Genomic DNA, 10,400 nt, shown 5'->3' on the forward strand with positions numbered 1-10,400 from the left:
AAGAGGTGCGTTCTCCCCCTCCATACCAGTGTTCTCAGGCACTGGTACATGGTCAGTGTCAGACACTTCACTGTCCTACAACATACCACATAGGACCACATTAGAAATGACATGTATGTAGACATGCTAATTATACCTGGCTAAATGGATGCAGTAACAAAATGTTACTTAACTACTCTAGTTATTTGTTTCCAGATGTGTGCAGTTGCTCCAGTCTTACTGACAGTATACTGTTTCAAACACCAGTGCCAACATTTTATTTTTTAAATCTTAGTATGATTCTGCACCAAGACTTGTGGCCTGTTGCTCGGTAACTTATTGTCTGACTACATTAACTACAGTTCATAAACATCATTCATTTTCTCCTACTTATTTTATTCAGGTTGTATTCCAGCTGTCATAGGGCAAAAGTACACCCTGGACAGGTCGCCAGTCTGTTGGAGGGTTATTAGAGAGACTCAGACAACCACTCACACCAACAGCAACTAACCTAACCCCGCGCATGTCTTTGGAGTTCAACACCAGTCTGGCCGAATCACAGATAAGCAGGGTGTCTGTGCTGCAGAGCACAGCTGTGTCAGAGACTCTCGACATCAATGTAGCGTTAAGGATGCGGAGCGATGGGTGCACTAACACAATGTAAATATTAAAGTTCTCGCCATTGTCAATATGCTGTTGCGCCCTTGTTCGTATTATTGCAACCATATCTCTAGTCTAGCTTACCCTAAAAGTTTGGAGAGAATTGGTCTGTTAATAAACGCGATCGATTGTTTGGGACTGCTCTAGCCATCACGTCGCATAAACAACTCTACTTCCGGTGGGAAAACTAATTAAGGGTAAAGTCGCACTAATAACACCTACCACTCACGTTCATAAGCATACACTATGATCACTTCCGCGCAGTAACGTTGTAATAAATATAATCCCCGGTAAAGTCAATTAGCGAACACTACTGGCACGTAATGCCAATGGCGACCATTTCACAAACTGTAGAAAATGCTCAAAATGTTGTCGGCACCAAAAGTGAAGGGCTGACAGTTGTGTTTATATACGAACCGTAAGCGCTAATGTTGGTTAGCATCAGCTAAAGCGAGGAAGTTTGACACTTGCAGAGGCAGTGAACGCAGAGAGAGCTTAAAAACGCATTGTGGGGTTTTTTAGTCTTTGCTTCGTTGCTTCGGGATTTTTTTTTTTTTTGCATTAAGACGTTGCCCACAAAATTACAGATATAACGGTGACTTAGCTGCTCGTTGGATAAACCCATGGACCTTAGAAAAGATCAACACTACTCGGATGTAAGCACCCGTGTATAACACAATAGGCAAAATTACGCTTGCTAACCTTTCCACATCACAGGCTTCACATTAAATAAACATTTTTTCAAATACTCACCATGATCTGAGACCGTTTAAATATTTTGTTACTCTGCAAATATGGCAGTATGAAGCTAAACCTTTAGCTTGACGGCTAAAGCAGTGCTAAGATTTACACGGAAACGATCAGCGGACATCGTTAAAGTACTATTGGTCTACATTCTTCTTCTATGGTAGCAGCCTGGGCAGAGTAACAGCCAACTTTAAACTGCGCCATCTGTTGGCACAAATTACATTAGAAAACATTATTACGACAACACGTTTTTTGGGGAAAATAACAGAGATTGAAACTTTATTGATAATTTGTCCAAGTTGAAAAATGCCCTCCTCCAAAAATATCACGTGACAACCTCATTGCCTTACAGAATTATGACGTCACACACGTAGAATCTTACCACCATTCTTTCCTTTGATCCGTTGACCCTTAAAACCTATAAATAGGGGTGAAGAGCAACGACTTTTAGTCCGTTTCTCGCAGCCTTGATGTGTGCAGCATTGAACCGTTCGCCAGAAAAGCCTTTTGAAATATTTGGATCCTTTGCAGTTGTAACTGTATCCAGACCCAACATGTCTCAAACAAATCCAAAGGGACAAGAAGTTGACCCATACGCTCTTCCCTGGGATGAGCCACTAGACTCTTCCCTTTCCTCTCTTCCTTGGTGTGACCAAGTGGAACTAGAGGAAAAGCGTTTGGAAGAAATGGAGGATGAAGCGCTCAGAAACACAGAGAAGATTAAGTTCTTGATGGAGGAAAATGAGCGAAAGAGCGCTGAACTAAAAAAGTTGTCATACCAGCTTCAAGAAAAGGAAGCTATTATTGAGGAGAAACAACAAGCTCTCCATGACATGGACAAAAAGAACCAGGAGCTCCAAGGAAAGCTTGATGAAGCCCTGCAACAAAATAAAAAACTTGTCCAAGAGAAGAAACAAGATGGCATGAAGAAGAGAGGGCTGCACAGCAATCTCCAAGAAATGGAGCTAATGTACAGTGTATACAAAAAAAAGCTTGATCGCACACTGCTAGAAAATGAAAAGCTTCTCCAAGAGAAAAGGCAACAGGAGTTAAAAGAGAAAGAAATGCATTCCAAGCTTCAGAGCATCAAGCAACACAATGAAAGCTTGCAAGGAAAGCTTGATGAAGCTCTTCGACAAAATAGAAAACTCCTCCAAGAGAAGAAAGAAGATGGCATGAAGAAGAGAGGGCTGCACTCCAAGCTCCGAGACATGGAGCTAATATACAATGTTGAGAAAAAAAGGCTTGATCGCACAGAGCAAGCAAATGAGAAGCTCCTCCAAGAGAAAAGGGAACAAGGAATCAAACAAAAAGAAATGGATTCCAATCTTCAGAGCATCAAGCAACAAAATGAAAGCTTGCAAGGAAAGCTTGATGAAGCTCTGCGACAGAATAAAGAAATCCTTCAAGAGAAAGAGCAGCTGGACAGAAAGCAGGGAGACATGGAGTGCCAACTCCAGCTCATGGAGGGAAACAACAGGATGCTGCAGGTAAAGTTCAATGAGACACTGCACAAATATCAAGACCTGCTTCAAGAAAGAGAACAGCTGGTCAGTAAGCAGAGAGAAGAAAAACTTCTTCTCCAGGAGTTTGAGAAACAGGAGGCAACATCTAAAGTGCTGAAAGAAAGGTTGGAAGAAAAACAAGCCGTAATAGAAGAAGTGGAGAAAAAATGCAACAAGCTGCAGAAGCAAAACACCGAAACAATCGAGGAGCTGAAAATCCTCATCCTCGAGAAAAAGGTGCTCGTGGAAGAGCAGCTGAAGAAAAAGAAAAAACGCTTCTGCTTCTTCTGGAGGAAGAACACTCCTTCTTTCACTACTGCCACTGTCACCTCTTCTTCCCCCACCTCTGCTCCAGCTTAATTCCCCCCCCCCCCCCTCCCCTTAACTACTAACACCTCTCCCATCTCCCTCCCCTCTTTTCACAATCACCCCCCAACCAGTCCCGACAGTTGACTGCCCCCTCTAGAGCCTGGTTCTGTCATAGGTTTCTTCCTTTAATTTTAAAGGGAGTTTTTCCTATCCACTGTCGCCTAGTGCTTGCTCAGAGGGGATTGTTGGGGTTTTCTCTCCTCTCTCCCTTTCCATCCCACCCACCCCCACCTTTTTTTTCTTAATAATTGAACAATAAAAACAATTGGCCGCTAATTAAATGTGTCAAATCAATGTCTTTATTCAAGAATACAAGAAATGGGTAATAGCTGCATGTGTGTTTGTGTGTGTGCATAATATGCATACTTTACGTGTTGGATCCAAATCCCACAAGGAATTAAATAAAACAAGAAGACAAACAAAAAGAAATATTTCTCTCCCTTCCCAGGTCAGGAATCAGGATGAGGAAGAAATGAGGTCAGATCAGTGCAGGTTTTTGCACTACTGACATAAAGTTTCTGCTGATTAAAAAAAGTATGTCGATATTTCTGAAATACATTTGCAAACAAATAACTTTGACAACTTGTGTTTTTTCATAAAAGAAAAAAGAAAAATCAGAGAGCAGAGCTGGTAAAACAGCTTAGCTCCGCAGGTTACAGGAGATCAGATGCCAAATACTTTTCATGACAGTCTTCGTTATTGCATAAATCTCCCCTTTTATCATTGATCAGTAAATCACTGCATATACATTCATCTAACCGTTATAATTTCATGAGTAAAGACTCTCAGATGACTGAATGGCAGTTTTAGTAAATGTTGAACTTTATTGTGATTTCTATTTTTAGAATCAATAGCACACATTTTGATTTAGTTTTGCAAGCTGCTGATTTCACACAGATCCACTGCCCAAACGTGCCTTTGAGTTTTTCATCATTTAACAAGAATAGGCTCAGGCAATCATTGTGTAATTAGGCTTTGGGAAGGTCTGGGGACAGGTATGATGGTGGTGGTTTTAAAGCACTGTGGCACAACAGCTTGACTCAGGGAGATGTTAAAGATGCCCGCTAGGACATCAGTCAGCTGGTCAGCACGGGCTCCGAGCACGCGTCCAGGTATATTGTCTGGTCCAGCAGCTTTGTGTGGGTTGACTTTAGTGAGAGTCCTTCTCACACTGGCCGTGGACAGGGACAGCACTTGGTTGTCTGGCAAGGGGGTGGCCCTCTATAGTCCGTCTTGCGTCCCATTTAAGCAAGTGCGTGTTCACACTGCCCCTGGATGTCCTGGCCTCTGAGGTTAAGGTGTACGGCTCCTGGTTGTCAACTGACCAATTTATCATGGCAAAGTCTGTGGTGGACAAAAGATAAGAGGCTGATTATAAAAATGATCCATGCACGCCTTATGACCTACAGCATGTACAGTTAACACAGCTAAATGGCTGTGAAATTGTAAAATTACTTTTGAAATAAAGCTATTCAAAGTCAATTAACTGTGACTATAATAATAGCAATGTTAGCCAGCAAACAAAACGTTAGCACTAATTAAAATAAGCTGCTAGGTGATGTTACTGTTTCAAGTTCTCTCATTGTTTGACATGTAGGGCAGATATTTTGGTGACACTGAGATCAGCCAGACACTAAACAGCAGTGTAATATCAACGCTAGATTAGATGTTTTCTAATCCGATAAAATGACATTATTCCTGTTTATAGAAGATGTTTGTCGTCTGTTTGTTTGACTGACAGGAACAGGAAATAGTGGTTGGAAATTACTGTTGGTGTTACATGAGGGTAAAGAAGGGCTTTAAGCACCTGGGTAAAAACTGGACCCATGATGAAACACTACAACAAGTACAACATATTCTTCAGTTTTAATATGTGACCATACTGTGCAGACTGCTGATGAGTTACACGGTTACATTTCATTAATCATTGTTAAACTAAAGTGGTAAGCAGTTACTTTATCCTTTCACTTAAAATTTCCAGGAAAAACACTACCTTGGCTACTTTTGTGCTTACATTTGATCTATGCTGGGTCACTACTTTTGCACTATAATGCTGCTGCTGACACCTTGGTTCACACTGACAATTAGAAAAAAGCTGATATGAAAAGAAGGATGGAAAATGCCTGGAATTTAGTTACACTTGCAAATACTGCTGCCTCCAAACTGCAAGCATCAATAAAATGTTACAGTATTGTTTTCTAGATCTGTGCATATATCCTTATTGGTAGTTTTCTCGAAATAGAAGCTCTTCATTTAAAAAAAACCAAACTCTGATAACATTGCTGAAGCTAGCGCCCACCCCTACTGCACGTACTGCAAATATAAAACTGATATATACTTACATCATGAAGCAGTTGATGTCTGGTTTCCGACAAATACAGTAAAGAGGTGCGTTCTCCCCCTCCATACCAGTGTTCTCAGGCACTGGTACATGGTCAGTGTCAGACACTTCACTGTCCTACAACATACCACATAGGACCACATTAGAAATGACATGTATGTAGACATGCTAATTATACCTGGCTAAATGGATGCAGTAACAAAATGTTACTTAACTACTCTAGTTATTTGTTTCCAGATGTGTGCAGTTGCTCCAGTCTTACTGACAGTATACTGTTTCAAACACCAGTGCCAACATTTTATTTTTTAAATCTTAGTATGATTCTGCACCAAGACTTGTGGCCTGTTGCTCGGTAACTTATTGTCTGACTACATTAACTACAGTTCATAAACATCATTCATTTTCTCCTACTTATTTTATTCAGGTTGTATTCCAGCTGTCATAGGGCAAAAGTACACCCTGGACAGGTCGCCAGTCTGTTGGAGGGTTATTAGAGAGACTCAGACAACCACTCACACCAACAGCAACTAACCTAACCCCGCGCATGTCTTTGGAGTTCAACACCAGTCTGGCCGAATCACAGATAAGCAGGGTGTCTGTGCTGCAGAGCACAGCTGTGTCAGAGACTCTCGACATCAATGTAGCGTTAAGGATGCGGAGCGATGGGTGCACTAACACAATGTAAATATTAAAGTTCTCGCCATTGTCAATATGCTGTTGCGCCCTTGTTCGTATTATTGCAACCATATCTCTAGTCTAGCTTACCCTAAAAGTTTGGAGAGAATTGGTCTGTTAATAAACGCGATCGATTGTTTGGGACTGCTCTAGCCATCACGTCGCATAAACAACTCTACTTCCGGTGGGAAAACTAATTAAGGGTAAAGTCGCACTAATAACACCTACCACTCACGTTCATAAGCATACACTATGATCACTTCCGCGCAGTAACGTTGTAATAAATATAATCCCCGGTAAAGTCAATTAGCGAACACTACTGGCACGTAATGCCAATGGCGACCATTTCACAAACTGTAGAAAATGCTCAAAATGTTGTCGGCACCAAAAGTGAAGGGCTGACAGTTGTGTTTATATACGAACCGTAAGCGCTAATGTTGGTTAGCATCAGCTAAAGCGAGGAAGTTTGACACTTGCAGAGGCAGTGAACGCAGAGAGAGCTTAAAAACGCATTGTGGGGTTTTTTAGTCTTTGCTTCGTTGCTTCGGGATTTTTTTTTTTTTGCATTAAGACGTTGCCCACAAAATTACAGATATAACGGTGACTTAGCTGCTCGTTGGATAAACCCATGGACCTTAGAAAAGATCAACACTACTCGGATGTAAGCACCCGTGTATAACACAATAGGCAAAATTACGCTTGCTAACCTTTCCACATCACAGGCTTCACATTAAATAAACATTTTTTCAAATACTCACCATGATCTGAGACCGTTTAAATATTTTGTTACTCTGCAAATATGGCAGTATGAAGCTAAACCTTTAGCTTGACGGCTAAAGCAGTGCTAAGATTTACACGGAAACGATCAGCGGACATCGTTAAAGTACTATTGGTCTACATTCTTCTTCTATGGTAGCAGCCTGGGCAGAGTAACAGCCAACTTTAAACTGCGCCATCTGTTGGCACAAATTACATTAGAAAACATTATTACGACAACACGTTTTTTGGGGAAAATAACAGAGATTGAAACTTTATTGATAATTTGTCCAAGTTGAAAAATGCCCTCCTCCAAAAATATCACGTGACAACCTCATTGCCTTACAGAATTATGACGTCACACACGTAGAATCTTACCACCATTCTTTCCTTTGATCCGTTGACCCTTAAAACCTATAAATAGGGGTGAAGAGCAACGACTTTTAGTCCGTTTCTCGCAGCCTTGATGTGTGCAGCATTGAACCGTTCGCCAGAAAAGCCTTTTGAAATATTTGGATCCTTTGCAGTTGTAACTGTATCCAGACCCAACATGTCTCAAACAAATCCAAAGGGACAAGAAGTTGACCCATACGCTCTTCCCTGGGATGAGCCACTAGACTCTTCCCTTTCCTCTCTTCCTTGGTGTGACCAAGTGGAACTAGAGGAAAAGCGTTTGGAAGAAATGGAGGATGAAGCGCTCAGAAACACAGAGAAGATTAAGTTCTTGATGGAGGAAAATGAGCGAAAGAGCGCTGAACTAAAAAAGTTGTCATACCAGCTTCAAGAAAAGGAAGCTATTATTGAGGAGAAACAACAAGCTCTCCATGACATGGACAAAAAGAACCAGGAGCTCCAAGGAAAGCTTGATGAAGCCCTGCAACAAAATAAAAAACTTGTCCAAGAGAAGAAACAAGATGGCATGAAGAAGAGAGGGCTGCACAGCAATCTCCAAGAAATGGAGCTAATGTACAGTGTATACAAAAAAAAGCTTGATCGCACACTGCTAGAAAATGAAAAGCTTCTCCAAGAGAAAAGGCAACAGGAGTTAAAAGAGAAAGAAATGCATTCCAAGCTTCAGAGCATCAAGCAACACAATGAAAGCTTGCAAGGAAAGCTTGATGAAGCTCTTCGACAAAATAGAAAACTCCTCCAAGAGAAGAAAGAAGATGGCATGAAGAAGAGAGGGCTGCACTCCAAGCTCCAAGACATGGAGCTAATATACAATGTTGAGAAAAAAAGGCTTGATCGCACAGAGCAAGCAAATGAGAAGCTCCTCCAAGAGAAAAGGGAACAAGGAATCAAACAAAAAGAAATGGATTCCAATCTTCAGAGCATCAAGCAACAAAATGAAAGCTTGCAAGGAAAGCTTGATGAAGCTCTGCGACAGAATAAAGAAATCCTTCAAGAGAAAGAGCAGCTGGACAGAAAGCAGGGAGACATGGAGTGCCAACTCCAGCTCATGGAGGGAAACAACAGGATGCTGCAGGTAAAGTTCAATGAGACACTGCACAAATATCAAGACCTGCTTCAAGAAAGAGAACAGCTGGTCAGTAAGCAGAGAGAAGAAAAACTTCTTCTCCAGGAGTTTGAGAAACAGGAGGCAACATCTAAAGTGCTGAAAGAAAGGTTGGAAGAAAAACAAGCCGTAATAGAAGAAGTGGAGAAAAAATGCAACAAGCTGCAGAAGCAAAACACCGAAACAATCGAGGAGCTGAAAATCCTCATCCTCGAGAAAAAGGTGCTCGTGGAAGAGCAGCTGAAGAAAAAGAAAAAACGCTTCTGCTTCTTCTGGAGGAAGAACACTCCTTCTTTCACTACTGCCACTGTCACCTCTTCTTCCCCCACCTCTGCTCCAGCTTAATTCCCCCCCCCCCTCCCCTTAACTACTAACACCTCTCCCATCTCCCTCCCCTCTTTTCACAATCACCCCCCAACCAGTCCCGACAGTTGACTGCCCCCTCTAGAGCCTGGTTCTGTCATAGGTTTCTTCCTTTAATTTTAAAGGGAGTTTTTCCTATCCACTGTCGCCTAGTGCTTGCTCAGAGGGGATTGTTGGGGTTTTCTCTCCTCTCTCCCTTTCCATCCCACCCACCCCCACCTTTTTTTTCTTAATAATTGAACAATAAAAACAATTGGCCGCTAATTAAATGTGTCAAATCAATGTCTTTATTCAAGAATACAAGAAATGGGTAATAGCTGCATGTGTGTTTGTGTGTGTGCATAATATGCATACTTTACGTGTTGGATCCAAATCCCACAAGGAATTAAATAAAACAAGAAGACAAACAAAAAGAAATATTTCTCTCCCTTCCCAGGTCAGGAATCAGGATGAGGAAGAAATGAGGTCAGATCAGTGCAGGTTTTTGCACTACTGACATAAAGTTTCTGCTGATTAAAAAAAGTATGTCGATATTTCTGAAATACATTTGCAAACAAATAACTTTGACAACTTGTGTTTTTTCATAAAAGAAAAAAGAAAAATCAGAGAGCAGAGCTGGTAAAACAGCTTAGCTCCGCAGGTTACAGGAGATCAGATGCCAAATACTTTTCATGACAGTCTTCGTTATTGCATAAATCTCCCCTTTTATCATTGATCAGTAAATCACTGCATATACATTCATCTAACCGTTATAATTTCATGAGTAAAGACTCTCAGATGACTGAATGGCAGTTTTAGTAAATGTTGAACTTTATTGTGATTTCTATTTTTAGAATCAATAGCACACATTTTGATTTCGTTTTGCAAGCTGCTGATTTCACACAGATCCACTGCCCAAACGTGCCTTTGAGTTTTTCATCATTTAACAAGAATAGGCTCAGGCAATCATTGTGTAATTAGGCTTTGGGAAGGTCTGGGGACAGGTATGATGGTGGTGGTTTTAAAGCACTGTGGCACAACAGCTTGACTCAGGGAGATGTTAAAGATGCCCGCTAGGACATCAGTCAGCTGGTCAGCACGGGCTCCGAGCACGCGTCCAGGTATATTGTCTGGTCCAGCAGCTTTGTGTGGGTTGACTTTAGTGAGAGTCCTTCTCACACTGGCCGTGGACAGGGACAGCACTTGGTTGTCTGGCAAGGGGGTGGCCCTCTATAGTCCGTCTTGCGTCCCATTTAAGCAAGTGCGTGTTCACACTGCCCCTGGATGTCCTGGCCTCTGAGGTTAAGGTGTACGGCTCCTGGTTGTCAACTGACCAATTTATCATGGCAAAGCCTGTGGTGGACAAAAGATAAGAGGCTGATTATAAAAATGATCCATGCACGCCTTATGACCTACAGCATGTACAGTTAACACAGCTAAATGGCTGTGAAATTGTAAAATTACTTTTGAAATAAAGCTATTCAAAGTCAATTAACTGTGACTATAATAA

General features: G+C 41.5%; 1 protein-coding gene across 1 annotated transcript; it reads left to right on the forward strand.

The window, feature by feature from the left end:
* Nucleotides 1-265: 265 nt before the first annotated feature.
* Nucleotides 266-9,919, forward strand: LOC113022132 (uncharacterized). Its single transcript, XM_080294176.1, has 3 exons — nucleotides 266-3,245; nucleotides 6,158-6,267; nucleotides 7,465-9,919. Exons 1-3 carry the CDS (start codon nucleotides 1,857-1,859, stop codon nucleotides 8,891-8,893), a joined length of 2,928 nt encoding a protein of 975 aa, XP_080150302.1. The 5' UTR covers nucleotides 266-1,856; the 3' UTR covers nucleotides 8,894-9,919.
* Nucleotides 9,920-10,400: the final 481 nt, after the last annotated feature.

Source organism: Astatotilapia calliptera, chromosome 19, assembly GCF_964374335.1.
Source record: "Astatotilapia calliptera chromosome 19, fAstCal68.1, whole genome shotgun sequence".
Taxonomy (NCBI): Eukaryota; Metazoa; Chordata; class Actinopteri; order Cichliformes; family Cichlidae; genus Astatotilapia; species Astatotilapia calliptera.